General features: G+C 37.9%; 1 protein-coding gene across 4 annotated transcripts in view; it reads right to left on the bottom strand.

Moving 5' to 3' along the window:
- The window catches only part of PTPN3 (protein tyrosine phosphatase, non-receptor type 3), a 287,103-nt gene that overhangs the window by 35,549 nt on the left and 231,376 nt on the right, over window positions 1-20,178 (bottom strand). For all 4 annotated transcript variants that reach the window (XM_027859060.1, XM_027859063.1, XM_027859062.1 and 1 more), the window contains exons 15-19: window positions 13,770-13,950; window positions 13,044-13,121; window positions 9,619-9,675; window positions 5,672-5,828; window positions 709-872 (exon numbers count right to left, since the gene is read on the bottom strand). In XM_027859060.1, the coding sequence (XP_027714861.1) occupies window positions 709-872; window positions 5,672-5,828; window positions 9,619-9,675; window positions 13,044-13,121; window positions 13,770-13,950 (637 nt within the window). The remainder of the gene's footprint in view (window positions 1-708; window positions 873-5,671; window positions 5,829-9,618; window positions 9,676-13,043; window positions 13,122-13,769; window positions 13,951-20,178) is intronic.

The raw sequence follows: 20,178 nt of genomic DNA on the forward strand, positions 1-20,178 counted from the left end.
GCTTAGCACAGTGCCTGGCACATTGTAGGTGCTTAACCCAAACTTAATCCTTGACAAAGAAAGTGAGGGTTCTCCTTCCACTTGTTTAACTTTTCCATAACGTTGCAGACACCACATAGGTGATATTAAGTCCTCCAAATTGACTTAAATGTAAAAATAGTGATAATGCCTACAGTCCCTTACCTCACAAGGGAATTGTGAAGCTCAGATGGTATAAAATGGGTTAAAAGTACTGCAAACTTTAAAATGCTATCTAAACGCCAGTTATAATTATAATACTTCTTTCTTAAGCATCTTTTTCAACACCTGAATTCTCTGAAAGTCCTTCCTCCCCAACCCCTGATGCATTTTTTCTGACTACCTAACTATAAGAAAACACGAAGATAAAAAGGCGCTTAAATCAATTTCTTGAGGCCTGAACCCTAATCTATTTTAGGCTCAAGGTCTACTGTGACATCCTAAGAACAAACAGCCTTGGGTACAGAAATCATGGCATGTTAGAGCTGTAAAGACTCCCCCCCCACTACATGCCCCTGCCCCCCAACAAATGGCTTGTTTGGTGTTCTATGCACAGAGGAAAAACCCCCTCTACTTATGACTGTTATTGTCGGTTTTGTAGCGAGCATGTGGTTCTGACAGGCAAGGCAGAACTGACTGGCTTGAGGCTAATGATTAATTCTGTCAAATACAGCGCTGGGTATGTCTTACCTCAAACTGAATAAGCACGGTCCCACTTTCTAGGCCTTCCTTTAGCTGTTCTATAGATTCTTCCAAGGTGGTATCATACTTTGAATTCATAGGGAGAATGGACTCTGGGAAAAGTTGACAGTTTATTTCATCTTCTGATTTGGCTTCAGCAAATGAATGGACAACTACAAGATATAAGAATTACAACATTTTGTTTCTGTAGTAAAAACTGATTTATAATATTTTTCCAAAACAAGGTTACATGCAAACACAGAACACTGATGGTTGTTTACTATTTTTTCCTGTATGTTGCTTATTAAATGATCACAGGACACAAGCAAAGACACTGTGGTATAGCATAGCAGTAACTGACTGTAGACATACTATGTCACAGGCAATGTCTTGACTTTCGAGTGAACTAAATTTAAGTGAGACAGAGCTGTGCCAGGTCGTCAGCCTCATTCCCTCTTCTTGAGTCATTGGAGTCCAGCAGGACAAAAGTCAAGATGACAGACGGGCTAATAGCACATATAACAAACTAGTCTTTCTGCTTTGCCCTACATGTTGTGATTTTTACTGATGACTGATATTGAAGAGCTTTTACTGAAGGTGGGGAACATGGGAAAAAGGCTTAAAAGGAAATATTTTTCCATCATTGACAATTCTTTCCTTAGTGTTGTCATCACCCAAGGTTCAGTCTTGGGTCCTCTGCTTTTTTCTTTCTACACTATTATAGCTGCTGTCCTGGCATGAGACTTATTAGTTGGGTGACTGTGGGTAAATAGTTTAACTTCTTAAAACTTCAGTTTATTTTCAGTAAACTGGAATGATGATGTATGCTACTACCTACATTTCTCTAAGTTGTTATGAGGACTGTGTAAGTTAATGGAACTTGACCTTTCCCCTAAACTATATGCTGCATCACCAACTACCCACATTACAAATGCATGTTCCACTATTATCTCATACTCAACAGATCTAAAATACAAACAAACTAAACCCCCCAAACTCTCAATATTTTACCCTTAAACCACTCCCTATCCTTACTTCTGTATACCTATTAAAAGTCTCACCACATTCAGCAAGCTTCCCTTATTCCTTATATCTCACCAGTCACCAAGTCCTATCATTTCCTCAAAGAACAGATAATAAGATTTACAGCTATCTGGGGCTTTGTAGGTCAACTAGTCCAACCCTTTCACATTATAGATAAGGGGAAAAAATTCCAAATTGTGAAGCCATAGGCTGACAAGGAGCAAGTCTGGGATTTGAAAACCAAGTCATCTGGCTTTAGAGTTTGTGATTTCCACTTTTTCAGTCATCTTATACTTGCCTCTCCACCCACACACGCTTTGTTGTTATTCAGTCGTTTCTGACTCTTCGTGATCCCATTTGGGGTTTTCTTGGCAAAGATACTGGAGTGGTTTACTGTGTCCTTCTCTAGGTCATTTTACAGACGAGGAAACTGAGGCAAACAGGGTTAAATGACTTGCCCAGGGTCACCCAGCTAGTAAGTGTCTGAGGCCAGATTTGAACTCAGGAAGATGAGTCTTCCTGATTCAGGCCCAGCACTTTATTCACCCTGCCACCTAGTTGCCGCCACTCTACAACCACCACATATTCTACAATCCTGCTATCCTGGCCTCCATGCAGTTCCTCAAATGTGAAATTCTGTCTTCCCTCTCAGTGCCTTTGAATTGTCTGTACCCCACCATCACCTCTGCCTCTCAATTTCTCTGGTTTTCTTTAATTCTCCCCTTCCATAAGAGGGTCATTTTGGTCCCCTCCAGCTGCTAGGGTCTCCCCTCCTAAGATCACCTTCCACCTACCCCGCACATATCTTCTATGTACTGACATTATTTACATGATTTCTCCAATGAAATGTGAGCTCCTTGAAGGAAGGGAGCAGGTTTTTGCTTTTCTCTCTATCTCGGGGGCTTAGTAAAATGGCCGCTACATAATAAAAGGCCTAAAAAATGCTCAATAATTAGCCAACTGCTCTTTCTATAGCACTACATTGCCTCTTTCTTTTTAAATGTCTTCACCCCCATTTCTTCCTTTCCTGGGCCCAACTTATCCCAAATGATCTCACATTTAAGACTATGGAATCTCATAAATCACCTCCTTGCTTTCCACCTCTTTTCCTCTCAATTCTTTTTCTATAGTGTTGATAGATTAAACTGCTTAATTCACAGCTTTATTCCTATCACTTCAAATATGAAAAACCATCAACGGCTTTCTAATATACACAAAAGAAAATAAAAATTCAAACCCCTTAGCTTGGCATTAAAATTCCTCTACCAAATGAGGATGACCTACCTTTGCAATCTTTTCTCTCCCTACTCTCCGACACAAACCTTTCATTCCTATCTAAGGGGCTTCCTCAAGGTTTCTCAAACAGGACTTGATTTTTCTGTTGCTTTTCATGACTCTTTTCTTAGCTGTGCTAGACCTGCAATTAGGAAGACTTGCATTCAAATCCTACCAGACACTTACTAGCTGGGTGGCCCTGAGCAAATCACTTAACCTGTTTGCCTCAGTTTCCTTATCTGTAAAATGGGGATAATAACAGTAACCCTTTTTTTTGAGAGGGTTGTTGTGAGGATCAAATGACATAATAATTGTAAAGCGCTTAGCACAGTGCCTGGCACACAGTAAGTGCTACATAAATGTTAGCTATTACTACTGTTACTGCTGTCACTACTACTTCACCACTGCTACAACCACCACCACCACCATCACCGCCACTAGCTGTGTGCATCTGGGCAAGTCACTTAACCTCAGCTTGCTTCAGTTTCCTCATCCGCAAAATGAGGATAATAATAGCACTTACCTCCCGAGGGTTGTTGTGAGGATCAAATGAGATAATAATTGTAAAGCGCTTAGCACAGTGCCCGGCACACGATAAGCACTATATAAATGTTAGTTGTTGATATTATTAGCTATGTGACCCTGGTCAAGTCACTTAAACCTCTGTCTCCCTCAGTTTCCTCATCTATAAAATGGGAGATAATGTTAGCACCTTCCTCCCAGGGTAGATGTGAGAATCAAATGAATTAATATGGGCAAAGTGCTTTGCAAACCTTAAAGCGCTATATAAACGCTATCATTATCATGATTATGATTATTATCATTCTTTCTCCTTCATCACTTCCTCTTTGCATTATGTGAACCTGACCTATCCTTTAAGGTCCAGCTGAAATATGACCCCCCGGAAGCCTTCCCTGATTGTATCTTTTCATATACATATGCACTATTCCCCCAGGAAGCCGAGTCTACTTTATTCTTTTCTGTATCTCTCATGGTTCTAGTAAGTGAATGTTGAATAATTGGCACATTTAAGTCATTTGTGTCTTTGCTGTTGTTTTACAGTGAATAATAATCACTTATAAGTCAAGGTTGAAAACCGTCATTCATATGAATATCGGCAGTCCCACCTTTCCCCCTCAACAATGTGCTCTTAGAAACCATGTCAGACAAAAGAACAAGTTAAGGCATGTTTTCCCATGAGAACAATATTGTAAGTGGGATTTGGAAACTGGATCAAGGACACTGCATCAAACCATGGATATGACAAATAGCGGTGATATTTAAAAAAACAGATATGCCTGCTACATACCTCGTTAATCATTCAAAACAATAAAACTGGGCTTTAAATCCTCCAAGTTGTGCACAGATGGATTGGACACATCAATCATACAAGGAGTCCTGGTACTTTTCAGCACAAAATGTGCATGGGGCCCATAATAATAAAGTATCATAAATTTTACCTACAACATTTAATTAAGAATGATTTGGGGTGCTTTCTTAGAATCAAGACAGGCTTTGTGTGGGTGATTTGGGTGACCAAAGGCTCTTAAAACTATTGTCCACAAAAGTAAACTGTTTTCCTCTGGATATGTTTTTACCCCCTGCCACAAGTGGGTACACTCAAAAAGCATTCCACTGATTTTTGAGCCTTGCTCAAGGTAGCAGTGATCAGTGAACCCTGGTGATTGTGGCAAACTTCTTGAGTTAGTCAACATGTATTTACCAAATGCCTACAATGCGCCAGCAGGCACTACAATGCTAAGTGCTGGGGATACAAAGAAAGGCAAAAAACAGGGTCCAAATGTAGAAGACAGTCAGTAAAATTACTTGGAGTGCAGTGACAGGGTATCATGTGCAAGGAACAAGGAGGTCAGTATCAACGGATATCAGTATACATGAGGGAAGTTAAGACATAAGAAGCCTGGAAATATAGGAAGGGGCCAAGTTATGAAGAGTTTTAAGGTAATAAGAGAATTGTTATTTGTAAAGGCAGGAATCAGGGATGTTTGTTTTATATTCCTACCTTTCTTAGATAAAGGTCAAGCAAGGCAACTACCCTTCATATCTCACAAACTTTTTGATGCCATTGCCAAGGACAGATGGGACCACTACTCCACCCTTCTAGATTAGTATTCTTTGTTAAGGTGAATTTTCCTTTTTCATCTACACTCATCCATCTCGTGGCTATACCCACTAACTATAGCCACTCATACTCTGTTTAGGCCTTCTTCCCATCTTTAACCTCTTCGGGTTCAACACAAACCAAATGGTATGTAAGGGAAAGCAAAGAAACCCATATATGTACACTATCAAGGGAGAGTTTCGTGAAGTAATACAGAAAAATATAATAGAGATCGATAATAAATAAATGGATAATATTGAAATAAATGGATACATTTAGTTTTTCTCCTTATAGCTCTCCCCTCCCTCCCCAAAAATAAAAACTACAGGGAAATGGCTTCCATTTTGGAATGGACACCAATGTTAAACTTCTTCACGGTCAGTAAATGAGAACTAGGTTTCTTGCAACAGTAGATTACTGTTTATAAGGTGTTAAAATACAATTTTAAATTAAATTAAAGATATACTAAATTTATACATGTAATACCAACTCTTCTCTAGGGACAATCCATTCTCATTTATTAAATTAACTCTTATTCTTATGATTAGTTACCTTTCCTCCTGATCAATAGTGCCAGTTCTCTTGTGTGCGACTCCCGGCTGGCTTTGATAAACATCACTACTTGATCGTGGGTGTGCTCTGAGATGTCTCTGCCATTTATAAGTACTATTTGATCCCCTTCATTCAGCTTAGGAATGCATTTATCAGCCTGTTTCAAGATCAAAATAAAATTTATTAGGTTACTATAGCTACCTTCCTGGGTAGTGAAGAAATACCATTCCTTCCTATGCTAGAGTCTTGGGACTATAATCAAGAATTCATTATTCTCTTCATCTAGTATCCTGTTGCATCCTTTGGAGACAGTGTGGCACGATGGAAAGAACACTAGGTCTGGAGACAGAGGCCCAGGGTTCGAATCTCTTCTTTGATGCTTCCAACATCTCAGAGCTGTGACCTTGGGCAAGTCACTTCATCTCCCTGTGCCTCAGTTTCCTCTCTATAAAATGAGATGGGAATAGTTGACTTCAGTGGTCCCTTCCAGCTCTAAATCTACGATTCTATGCATCAATAGCTATGTTGAGAACTCTAAAATTTGAGGCGGCTTTCAAGTAGCTTCAGACAGAATTCAGCTGAAAAAAATGTTTTTAAAGTAAAACTAACAACTACACAGAAGCTCTATTTTCTTAAGGCAGTCAATTATTTATTACTATAATTACTAGCAAGCACTGCTGTCTTTCTGTTGCTACCTATTTTTTTTTTTCAGAAAACCTTTTGTCCATATCCTCCCTTCACATCGGCGGCAGCAGCAACAGCAACAGCAGCAAACACTTCAGTTAATCCTCATTCCATCTGCTAAAGGCATCAAGTAAGATGAGCTATAGATGAGACTAAAATTTAAAAGGGACTCTGATAAGTTACAGACAGAAGACACGATGTCATACTGTGTGTTAACTGTTCAGCAAGAAAAAAGCAAAATAGCTACTTTCTGGACAAAGATCCCATAGATTCTATATCTAACAACATGAGTGTTATCCTTCAAAGCAGTAATTTGGGGAGGCTATATATTCACATCAACTATGGCATTACTGCACCAAACCCATTTGTCTGTTCTGAAACTCCCCTCATGACTAGTTTCCAAGTTAAAGAAGAAAGTCAACATTGCTTCTTTACCTTTTTTCCCCCAATAAAAATAACAATGTCTAAGATAAGCAACCACTTCACTTGTTAGACTCCAAGTGCCTTATGCTTGCTTCCTCAAAATCAAACCCACTCTCAGGAGATGATCTTTCAGGAACAATGAATATATTTCAAAGAATGTGATGCTAGCTTAAAAGGAGATTTTGAAAAATGGTTTATGTTTTGGGCAGTGGCTATAGTACCGGGATAAGTGTCATCTCCAAAGAAGAATAATTTAAAGAGATCAACATTCATTTGATTGTGTAAGTTGTGGTATGCTTTTAAAGAAAAACAATACACACCTCTTAAAAAAAACAATATACACCTCTATTTAGTTTCTTTATCATCACGCCTCAATTGTAGAAATCCTAGGACCTTAGAACTGGCATTGAACCAGCTTGAACTGGTCACCTGAGGCAACTCAAACTTAGAGCGTTTAAGTGTCTGGCCTGAAGCCTATTTTTGTACAGCCAGTAGAGGTAAGAATGTTGTTGTTGTTGTTTTTTACATTTTTAAATGCAACAAAACTTTATTTAAAATGTAAAATTCATTCTTAGCTTGGGCAATACAAGAAAAGGTGGCTGGCTGGATTTGCTTCTAAGGACATAGTCTGCTAGGTCCTGGTCTAGCTCAAGTTAGTGGGGTTAGGACTAGAGTCCATGGTTTTAAATTCTGTGCTCTTCCTAAACTTGTGTCCCAACTAGACTTCAAGCTGTTTATGGCCAGAAATTGTATTTTAGGCCTCTCTTTTTTTAAACTCCCATTGCACTTAGAATAGTACCAGCACCCAGAATAGTACTAGGCATACAAAGTGTCCCCAATAAATAACTATTTGAGTAAATAATGATGATTAATAGAGACATATACAGGCTACTTCATATTAGGAAGAAAAAATCCTGTAAGTATGGCAGAAAAAGATACTGAGGTATTAGTGAAACACAGGCAAAGTGACTCAAAATAAACATTTTGGAGTTGTAAAACTATAGCTGAAGAGATCTGAGAAATCATACAGATCAACTCAAGCACCTTGGCCAAATTTACATAGTCAGAGACAGGATTAGAGCCAAGGTCTCCTGACTTTGAATCTAATTATCTTCCCCAGTAAATATAATTCTAGCACACATGAATAGGAAAAAGGGACATCAGAAGAAAAGGGATTCCCCTATGACCCAATTAGTCATTTTTTAGTCTTATTCTAGTCTCTTATTCTAGCCTCAGCAACCATGAACATGAGGAGAGTTTAATGGGAATGCTGAGGATTTTAATCCAAATGATTTAAAGAGAAAATAAAGAAGTAGTTGAACAAAAAGGAAGGGATTCTGTGTAAATGGTAGCAATGTTCTTTGGATATCTATTAAGGATTAAACATGTAAGAAAGGACCGTAAGAAAAATTAGGATTATATTGCTTAAAGAATTAAGAAGTTATTCAAAAATGAAGGGTTTTGTATAAATAATGACAATGTTCTTTGGATTTCTATTAAGGATAAAACATGCAAGATTTTGGATTTCCCCCAGAGATTATGACTGGATGCATCTGTGTTTTCATTAGCATTAGAAATTTCCAGGTGAGGAAACTTCCTTCACCAATGCAGGTCAACATCTTCTCTGTAATTTATAATCATAAGAGTTACACCTTGAGTAGTGGTATCAAACTCAAATACAAACAGGGGCCACAAAAGGATCCCTGCGCATCACATATTGACTTAGGAAACCATATATTAATTTAATGTGTTTTATTGTATTTTGTTAAATATTTCTCAATTACATTTTCACCTGGCTTGGGCCACACAAGGGAATGTTATGGGCCACATGTGGCCGACGGACCTCATGTCTGGCACCTATTTAAAGCACTGTGACTTGCTCATGGCCACAAAGCTGGGATATGTTGGAGGTGGCACATGAACCCAAGTCTTGTTGGCTTTGAGGATGACTCTATCTTCCTTTTCATGGACTTGTCAAAAAAGCAGCAAAAGGATTAGGTTTTCCTCAACCTCTATCCTATCAAATGGCAATGAAAACTAGATTTTTGCCTAAATTAAGAAATCTCATGGTTTAGTTTACACCAGGCCTGCTGGTCTTTGAATATGTACCTGCAGAACAAGTCAAAATTCTCCTGCTACGGCCCCAAATCCCTACATAAGTCTTTTTTTTTTTTTTAAACTCCTTTCCTACTGGTACCTCCTTCCTCCATTCCGGTTAATCTTTGCTGCCTCTTTGCTATTTAATCTCTTATAAATATTCTCCCCCAAAGCTCAAGCTGCTTGGAACAAATAACGTTTTGCCTCACCCACTTTGTTCTGCCACCCACCACCAATCACTCTTTTTCCTCAGGGATGTACATGGTGAGAATGGTAAGGATTAGACAAACCCTGGAACACAAAGATGAGTAATAACACAGTGCCCCCAAAGTCTCAGTGCTGCTTGAGGCATAACTATACTAAGGCTTCTGTGTTGTTTGTGGAGATTTGACATGTATATTAGAATGCGACTGCTGGCACACAAGTAGAGGGGCTTTAGGGGAAAGGACAACAAGACGGGACAATTTTATTTCCAAGAAAGGAGTAACTGACTTCCTTCAGACCATAAGGTTTATCAGCAATGATATCTTCTGATAATCTTAGTGGATACCCACTGAAAAGGATACCCAAGTAGAAAAGTGGGCAAGTAATGCAAGACACTTTACCTTATTTTATTCTTTATAAGATAATATTCCTAAGTAATGTGATTCCTTAGGAATATTCTAAAGCGTAGTATTAAAACATCCATTTATGATAGGTTTTAAAAATGAATCTGGAAAATAACATTTAAAATGTTGACTCACCGGTGACTCTGGGCTGATCCTTGACACTACAAGAGGCATTTTCTGATCAACACCACCCTAGATGATTTTGTTAAATTAAAAAAAAAAAGAGTATTTCACATTAATGAAAACAAGTATAGTGAAAAGTGCCATGGCCTAACTTTACTTCAATGTAGTACAGAAATCAGGATTCTTCCTCAAAAAAGGTGCCAAGATTCTGATTCCTATTCTTTCACTCACACACACACACACACACACACACACACACACACACACAGAGTGTTGGGTGTGGGGAAGGGTAGAGATAAGGAGCCCTCTACTTCCCCAATATTCTCCCTACCCTGGCATATTCCACTAGAGGTTAATATAAATATTAAAGGTTCCCCTTTTATAGGAGTTGTAAACTGGTCTAACCATTTTGGAGAACAATTCGGAACGATGTCCGAAGGGCTATAAAATTGTGCATGTATGTTGACCCAGCAATACCATTACCACGTATGTATCACAAAGAGATCAAAGAGAAAGGAAAAGGACCTACATATACAAAAATATTTATAGCAGCTCTTTTTGTAGTAGCAAAGAATTAGAAATCGGAGGGATGCCTATCAATTGGGGAATGGTTGAATAAGTTTTGGTATATGAGATTGTGATGGAATAATACTGTGTTTTAAGAAATGACAAGCAGGATGGTTTTCAAAAAACCTGGGCAGATTTATGTGAACTGATACAAAGTGACGTGAGCAGAACCAGCAGATCATCGTACACAGTAACAGCAATATTGTAATGATGATCAACTGTGAAAGGCTTGGATTTCTGATCAATATAATGATCCAAGACAATTTCAAGAGATACGGTATCATGAGAATTTCTTCTATCAGATGACTACACAGTGGCTGAGGTACCTTGCAATAGGGGTGTCAAACTCACAACCTGCAACACTCCTCCTTAGTGCCCCAACCAGATTAAAATGCCATTAGGGAACATTTAACAAAATATTGAACAAAAAATGATCCAAAGGATTCATGATGAAAAATGCTATCTACCTCCAGAGAGAGAGCTGATGAACTCTGGGTATAGACTGAAGTGAATTTATTTCACTTTCTGGGTTGTCATACATGGATATAAGCAAGTAGGCTTTTTGGTGGTAGTGCAGCCAGCCTTATAAAGGAGGCTAGAATCAGACTGTGAAGAACTTTAGATGCCAATCTAATTTATATCTTACATGAATTACTTTAAAAGTTCTGATTGGTAGAAAGAAAGTAGAATAATTCTGAAGCATGGGGTACTTACTTCTGGTGCCTTCTCCCTGTTCTTTATTACCAATTTATCCTGCATATAGAGTATTTGCAGTTTGTCTCTCCATTAGACTGGGAGATCCTCAAAAACAAGAGCTATCTTTTGCCTTTCTCTGTAGCACCTGGCACATAGCAGGTGCTTAGTGAACGCTTATTGACTGGCTGATTTTTAGTAGTCTTTGGACAGCTGGAGGGCAACATGAAGACACTGACGAATAGAGAGGGAAGAGATTCCCAGGGTAAAGAGAAAGGAAGTTAGGAGTATGATGAAGACAAATTTCTCAAGCATTACGAGTTTCTCTAGGGACCAGGTGATTGACAAAGTAGGCTGGCTAACCTATTAGAATGGTCATTCTCAAATGTAATCCCTATTGGTTTTGAAAGGATTTGATATGAGTATTCTTCCACCTGATTTCATACCAAATTAAGTAACAGGTTTTCTGATCCTCTGGGAAAACAATGATTTTGCCCCTTGTGGCAAAAGGGAGAAATAGATTGTCTATTCCCATGACACTCTTGTCCTTCTGAAAGTGAGCCAGCAAAAGATCCAATGAATTTTTAAAAATTAGAATCCTTCATTTCACTTCTTTGCTCATTTAATATAATCTCTTTAGTTAATACTAAATTTGGTGACAACCATCATAAAAATATTCCAGATAATCTAGCAGGATATTTCACAATGGCTTGCAAACTCTTATGCAATTCTCAAAGGTTCTAATGGGAGGTTGTTTTTGGAGAGATGACAAAAGCGTGCCAGGGAACGGTGGCCATCTCATTGCAGAGAAGACCATGTAAATGAGATTTATTTCTCCTTATTCTATGATATGGTAGAGTATTTCTTTCCTTGGCTATACATTGTATCTTTTAAGTCTTGGAACTGAAGAATGTTCAAACTAGACAAAAAGCTTCAGTTATCATTTAGTTTCTAACGGTGACTGGGACCAGAATTCAACTTATTCATAACCAGCAATAAGAGTCTCCCTCTTCTAGTGTTAGCTGATCTCTGACATCCCAGAATCAATGCTTTCTGGCTATGAGGAATACCTCAGGTCACATTCTAGAGGTTGATACTGAAATGTCTGCTACTATTTTTTTTAGCAAATAAGCACCAGAGAATTGTAGAATGTTAGAGCTGGGAGAGACCTTTAAGATCATCTGATTCAACCTCCTCATTTTACAGTTGGGGAAACTGAGGCAAACAGTGACTTGTCCAGGGCCACACACACACAGAGTAAGTGTCTGAGGCTGGATCTGAACTCAAGTCTTCCTGTCTCCACGAAGCCAAGCATTCTATCCTTTGCTCCACCTCGCTGCCTCTATGTGTATGTAACAGACATAACACTCCCAGGGGTTGAATCAATCAATCAAGAAATATTCATCTATTAAGCACTTACTCTGTGCTAGGCCCAATACATGTAAAAAGAATGAAGCAAACTCTACAATGAACTTACATTCTAATAGAACTGATTCCTTATCTTTAGTGAGAACATATTTCTTTTTAAAATTTTTTTTAAAAATCTTATTTAATATTTTATTTTTCCCAATTACATGTTAAACAATTTTAACATTTTTTTTTCAAATTCTGAGTTCCAAATTCTCTCCCTTCTTCCCCTCCCTCTGTCCTTGAAAAGGCAAGCAATTTGACACAGGTTATACATGTGTAGTCATGCAAAATACACTTCCATATAAGTCATTCTGTGAAAGAAAACACAGACAAAAAAAAAAACCCAAGAAAAATAATATAAAGAATAAGTAGCTTTGATCTGCATTCAGGCTCTACCAGTTCCTTCTTGGGAGATGGACAGAACCTTTCATCATAAGTCCTTCAGAATTGTGTCGGATCATTATATTGCTGAGAATATCTAAGTTATTCATAGTAGATCATCACACAATATTACTGTTACTGTGTACAGTGTTTTCCTGGTTCTGCTCATTTCACTTTGCACCAGTTCATGTAAGTCTTTCTATGATTTTCTGAGAGCATCCTGTTCATCATTTCTTAAAGCACAACAGTATTCCATCACAATCATATACAACGATTTGCAGAACACACATTTCTAATGCAAAGTAATAATTCTAATTCCATTAAAAGGTTTGAAATGTTGTGAAATTACCTGTTATATTTACATGAGTTTATGAATGCTACTCTACCTTAAGATTAAATCCAAATTTTCCATCTTCATCTGGAGTAATACACACCAGGAGTAGATAACCATCACCATCTTCATTCTGAAGTAAATTTGAAAATTGTAACAGTAAACACATATATCTACTGCTTTAAAGTTTACAAAGTTTTCCAGATATAAGAATCCTAAAGGTAGTACAAATATTATCTTCCCTGTTTTATAGGTGAGGAAACTGAGACTCAGAGAAATTCATGGACTAACTCAAAATCACATAATTAATAGTCATTAGAAATGGAATTCGATAATAATAGCCAAGTTAGCATTTATATAGCACTTTAAGGTTTGGAAAGTGCTTTACAAATACTATCTCATTAACAACCCTGGGAGGTAGGTGCCATTATTATCCCCACTTTACAGATGAAGAAATGGAGGTTAAGTGGCTTGCCCAGGATCATACAGATAATAAGTGTCTAAGAGCAGATTTGAACTAAGTCTTCATGACTCCAGGATCCGCTGTGCCACCTAGCTGCTACAAACTCTATTTCCATTGTACTGCGGTACCTTTCAAGACAATCAGTTTTAGGGGTTGTTTCCCTGTCTCATCCATTACGATGTATAATTTAGAGAAAATACTTTATTTTAATTATAATATATATTTTTCCTACAAAATGTTTGAACTCTCAGCTATACACTTGATTTAGGTCCCCCCCCCCCCACTCCACAGTACAGTATTTGACCTAGCTGAACTCACCTTATCATAGTAGTCCTGATTAGAATCTTCTGTGAAGCTGCCTTTATTAACACTGGTATAAGTGTCTAAAACTTGATGATCTACCCCATCGATGGAACAGCAACCTGGAGCATTTACAAACTGAGATAAGGTACTGGACGATGTCTGGGTCTGAGAGTTTGGGCTGTCTTCCAATTCATTCCTTCATTAAGAAATATTTTAATAAATCAATTAGCATTCACAAGAACACTCACCACATGTATTCTGCATTGCATTTATTTGGCATGGATTCCCCAAGAGTGTGGGTTTGGGGGGGTTATAATTCCTATGCAGGGATGTACCTGTTGCACAGAAAACCCTCAGGTTATCTTTAAAAGACAGCAATGGGACCCCATGTACATCTGACAAACTCAAATGCCATTACTGCTTTATTCCCTGACCCCACCTAAGAGTAGAGAGCTAAGCTCACTATTTTCTTAAGTATTTGTGGGGAGTCCCTTTATCCTGATAAGATTTAGGAGCTGCTGATAATGTGACGTTCTTTGCTTCCCACTCTCGCCCCGCCTTCAAAAGGGTCCTACTCTAGTCTCTAGAAAAACAGTGTGCTCAGCTGGTAGTTGTTTTTAAATTACCTTAACCAAGCAAGTCTAGGCATGTATAACCACATAGGGGCTCATCATGCCTCTATTCCCTCTGAAAATGACTTGTCTCTCTTCCCTCAAGTCCTCCCTTCTGGAAGACACTGTGATTACTACTCTTAGTTGTTCAAGACAATATGCAAAAGCCTGTCATGTTCTGTATAGTTTGCACAGGTTATTGTTAAACAGTTGGCTAAGAAGATGGTTTTGGAGAAAGGGATCTGGTCTTCTTAAGAGAAAAGAGTGCATCTAATAAAACTGCAAAGAACACATTTGGATGGAAGATTTTAGAGGAACAAGCTTTAAATTAACAGTGGAAGGAGGGCATAAAAGTGCCTAGATGATATTTATATATTACTTTATATATAAACATATAAAGTAATATTTATATATTGATTTATATATATTTAGAAATAAAGTAATATACTTTGTATATTACTTTATTTACATATTTATATATTACACTAAGGTTTGAAAGTGTTGATCATACATTGTCTCACTCAATCTTCTACAATCACCCTGTGATATAAGTACTACAGGTATTATGATTCCTTTTTTTATAGATGAGAAAACTGAGGCTCAGAGAAGTTAGGTTATTTTTCTATGGTCACAAAGCATGAAAATATCAGAAAGAAGATTTCAACTTAGGTAGGGCTCTCCTGATTTTAAGTTCAGCATTTTTTCCACAACATCATACTATACTCTCACATAATTGTTAGACTAGGCACTAAGAAGGGATAAAACAGCAAAAAGAATGTCAATTCTTGTATGACTTAATATGACTTAAACAGTAATTCACTGCACTAAATAACTAGAAGGAATTAGATTGATACCTATAACCACTAATATCTATTATGCTAACGCACAGGGTATGCATAATAAAGCAAACTTGACATTTTTAAGAAGCAGCAGTAAATATGAGACATTACCAAAACTTAGCATGACAAGCTACAATATGGAGATGAAAGAGTCTGTACCATGTTCAAAAGCAATAAATTTGACAGAGGGGATGGCAAACTAGAAACGTACCTATATGACAATCCATGAACCTAATGGGGAAAGGTGATGAAAAAAATGTTTGGGTACTGGCAAAAGGAAGAAGGAACAGAAGTGATATTGTTGTAGGAATGTACTACAAGATGTCCAGCCTGAGGGAATGGATGATGGGTTCTTGATTTAGATCACAAAGCTGTCAGGAAGACAAGGGAAGGCTGTAATTGTGTTGGGAGAGTTAGGCATGCAGTGTAACTCTCAGCAAAAAGCAAAAATTCTCATCATTCCTTCACTTGTCTTGCTGATAAATGGATAAATATATCTTTCAGAATGTAAAGGTAAGGAGGAGGAGAATAATATCTGCATTGTATCTGATCCTATATTGGATCTGATGCTGGCAAAAGTGGCCGGTAAGTTACAAGTACCTTGGAGAAAACAACAATGCCATCGTAGAGTTGGCAATAACCAAGGAGAGATGTTTACGTGATACTTCAGGAAAGATTTCAAGAAGTTCAAAGAAAAGGAGGTATGATCCCACTGATTTTCCTAAAGGGAATGGTTAACATTCAGGAATGAAATCCTAATGTTCCAACCATGAATGATTCCAATGAATTAGAAAAGGAAGAGAAAGAGAGATGTGGCTTCAAAGGGAAGTCTCTGATGAGGTCAGATTTAAAAGGGCACAGAAGTAGGGGCACATAACCCAAGATAAATATGACATATCAGCAAAGTTAAGGCCTAGAACAAGCTGAGGCTTGATGCAAGTTTAGACAACAACATAAAAGGACTTTTAAAAGCTGCACTGGGGGGCAAAAAAAAAAAAGGAACATGGCTTCTTGGAGCAGATAGGATGATGGAAACAAATGAGAAAGAGAAAACAATTCAATCCCAATAGTTTGCTTCTGTGCTAGCTACTTTGCTTCTGTTTTTTTCCCCTCCCAAGGATAATGATCTTCATCTTAAAAAGGATAGGAAAAATAGTTAAGCAGGAATTAAAATCCAAGAAAAATAAAAAAGATAGTAGGTGTAGCACTCAGCTGCTATAAATGACTTTGTCCTTATCCCAGAAGGATTACATCCCCATGTATCAAAACCACCTGCAGATGTAATTGTTGAACTTCTAATGGTAATCTCTGAGGAACTGGGGAGAATGAGACCGGTGCCAATGAGGCTGGAACTCGTCAAATGTTTTCCTGATTTTCAGAAAGGGGGAATTTCAAGGAGTATTCTGCATAGTACAGATGAGTGAGCTTAGCACCGCTCTGTGACAAAAATCTAGAATGGTAATTATATCATATAGTCTGTGAACATCCAGAATGAGCATAGGTTCACTAAAAGCAGTAAGAATCTAGTCTATAAAATGACAGAGTCAACGGCCAAAGGGGTGGGGGGAAGGCTGTTGTAGGCTGCATCAGGACATCATCGGTGTTGGTGTAAATACTCATCCAATTCCACAACTTCTGAGAGTTGCTCTGGCCTACTCTATGTCCCAAGACTTTTTAGCTTGGTAGGAACTGTTAGAGGGCAGCTAGGTGGCACTGTCTATAGAGTGCTAAGCCTAGAGTCTAGAAGACTCCTCTTCCTGAGTTCAAATCTGGCCTCAGACACTTACTAGCTGTGGGACCCTGGACAAGTCACTTAACCCAGTTTGCCTCAGTTTCCTCATCTGTAAAATGAGCCGGAAAAGGAAAAGGCAAACCATTTCAGTATCTTTGCCACGAAAACCTCAAAATGGGGTCAGTGAGACACGACTGAACAATAACAACACTTCAAGGGTTTGGAATGTCATCAGTGTGGTTGTAGGTATCCATTCAACTCCACAGCTTCTAAGAGTTGCTCTGCTCCAGCTTGTACTCTAAGTCTTCTCAGCATGGTAGGAACTGTCAGAGCTTGCATTCTATTCTGTTGGCATAATATTTGAAGACTTAAGGTCACCTCCACACCATGAGGAGTCACTGGAGTAAGACTATTCGGGGAACAGAAATACACCATCCATAAAGGAAGGTGACAGTCTCCTTGTACTATGAGACCACATTTAGAATATTTTGTTTCATTCTGTGTACCCTGTTTAGGAGGGATACTGACAGCTGGTAACTGTCCAAACAAAGGCAATCAAGATGGTAAGAAGACTAGAAAGATGTCATGGAGATTGGGAAAGAAATCAAGGATGTTTACCCTAGAGGAGAGAAGACGGGGTGAACTGGGTGGGTTAGAGTTAGTGTAGGGAAGCCATCTCCAAATATCTGAAGAGCCATTATATATGAGAGATATTAGCCTTATTTTGCTTGGTTCCAGAGACAAAACAAGTATAAAAGATGAAAAGCTTCAGGAAGGCAATGTGGGGAATAATTTCCTGGTTATAAGATCTATCTGAAAATGGAAGAGCCTTCCCTGTGAAGTAATGAGTTCAGGATCTCTCGAGGTGTGCAAACAGTAGGCTATGAAACCACCTGATGTACAAGTTTTAGCAGATTTAAATACTGCATAAGGAGTTAGAACTTAAGGACTTCTCAAGTCCTTTTCACTGTTGAGACTGACTAATCAATTTCAGCAGAAGAAAGCTGTCGCCTTCTTTTGTTCATTTTTAATTTCCAATCCTTAGTGGCATGTGATTTTCACCAGACCATTACTAATCTTTGTCCTCAAGAAGTCACTTGAAGTACAAAATTAATATTCATAGCACTCTGAAAAGTTTACATATTCACTTTTATCTAGCAACTTTTTAATCTCAAAGCACTAAAATTTAGTGAAGAAATATTGCAGCACTATTAAAAGATACAAGAGAAGAATGCAGCACTTGGTATTTTTTTTTTAAATTCCTATTCAGAGGGAGATTTCTCAAATGTAGAGGGATGATAAGACATCTAATCCAATGTCCAATGTACTATATATATCTTCATTTTGTTGTTGTTCAGTTATTTTTCAGTTGTGTCCATCCCTTTGTAATCTCATTTGGAGTTTTCTTGGCAAAGATACTGGAGTGGTTTGCCATTTCCTTCTCCAGCTCATTTTACAGAGGAAGAAACTGAGGTAAACAGGGTTAAGTGATTTGCCCAGGGTCACACAACTAGGAAGTGTCTCGAGGCTGGATTTGAACTTAGGAAGATGAGTCTTCCTGACTCAGGTCTGGTACGCTATCCACTGTGCCACCTAGCTGCCCATCTTCATTTAAGTATCAAGCACCTGCCATTTCATTTCAAGAAAGAAAGAGCTTGCAATAAAGGTCTGGGTCCCAGGTCTGGGAAAGCAATGATTCTCCTGTACTCATAGGATCATCAATTCAGAGCTGGAAGGGACCTCAGACATTCACCTAGTCCACCCTCTTATCTTACAGATAAGGTCAATAAAGCTCACATAAGACAGCATCAACAGCGAATTTGAATCCAGATCTTCTGACTCCTAAGTCAATGGGCTTTGCCCTTTGCCCTGCTGCCTCTCGACTCCTAGGCTGGTCTTTCCACATCTGGAATACTGAGTTCCATTCTTAACATTACATTTTAAGAGGATATTGATAAGCTAGAGGACTTAGCCTGAAGGAAAGTAACTACAAAAAGGACAGATGTAGAAACTTTGAAATACTGAGGCATGGGCGAAGGAACTGGGATGGTCAGCCTGGATAAGAGAATATCTGAGTGAAGCATTGTGTACCATAACAGAAATTGGAACAGCTCATACTGATAAAGAACTCTTGTTCACAAAAAAGCTTTATTTTATTTATTTTATTATTTATTATTTTTATTAGTTATTTTATATTTATTATTATTTTTAAGTAATTATTTATTATTATTTATATTATTTTATTTTATTTATTAATTTATTCTGTGTAATTCCAAAGTATAGAATGAGGACCACTGGACAAAAGATACAGGGAAGCAGATTTGGCTCAAGAAATTTGCAAAAGGAAGTAGTTTCTAACATAGCAGATCTCAAAGTACAGCCTAAAGACCCCTCAGGGTTCTCTAAGACCCTTTCAGGGAGCCCATGAGGTCAAAGCAATTTTCATAATAATACTAAGATGCTTTAATTTCTAATATGGTAAATATTGATAGACATAACTCATTTAAACAAAAGCTCCTGGGGGGTCCTCATTAATTTTAAAGAATGTCAAGGGGTTCTGGGAACAAAATGTTTGAGAAAAAGTTCTAACAAACAGAACTACCCAACAACAGAATGCTTGACTTCATAATGCAGTGAGAAGTGCTTGGATACTTCTGGATACAAGTCTGGTTGGGGATTATTTTATTTAATTTCACTTTTTAACTCTCAAAATCATCCTCTTATTTTTAAATATATTTTATTTTTCCCAATGACATGTAAAGACAACTTTTTAAACATTCATTTTTTTAAAAATTTGAGTTCCAAATTCTTTCCCTCTCTCTCCCCCTCCACCCCCCAGATGGTAAGCAGTGTGATAAAGGTTATACATGTGCAATGATGCAAAACATTTCCATATTAGTCATGTAGTTAAAGACACAGACAAAAAAATCCCATGAAAAAATATAGTGAAAAATGGTATGCTTCAATCTGCATTCAGACTCCATCAGTTCTTTCTCTGCAGGTGGATAGCATTTTTCATCATGAGTCCTCTGAGACTGTCTTAGATCACTGTATTTCTGAGAAGAGGTAAGTCATTTACTGTTGATCATCATACAGTATTGCTGTTACTGTGTACAATGTTCTCCTGTTTCTGCTCACTTCACTCTGCATCAGTTTGTGTGAATCTTTACAGGTTTTTTCTGAAATCATCCTGCTCATTGTTTCTTTTTTTTTTTTAAAGGCAATTGGGGTTAAGTGACTTG

The sequence above is a fragment of the Vombatus ursinus genome, unplaced genomic scaffold (assembly GCF_900497805.2).
Source record: "Vombatus ursinus unplaced genomic scaffold, bare-nosed wombat genome assembly UNPS02014158.1, whole genome shotgun sequence".
Taxonomy (NCBI): Eukaryota; Metazoa; Chordata; class Mammalia; order Diprotodontia; family Vombatidae; genus Vombatus; species Vombatus ursinus.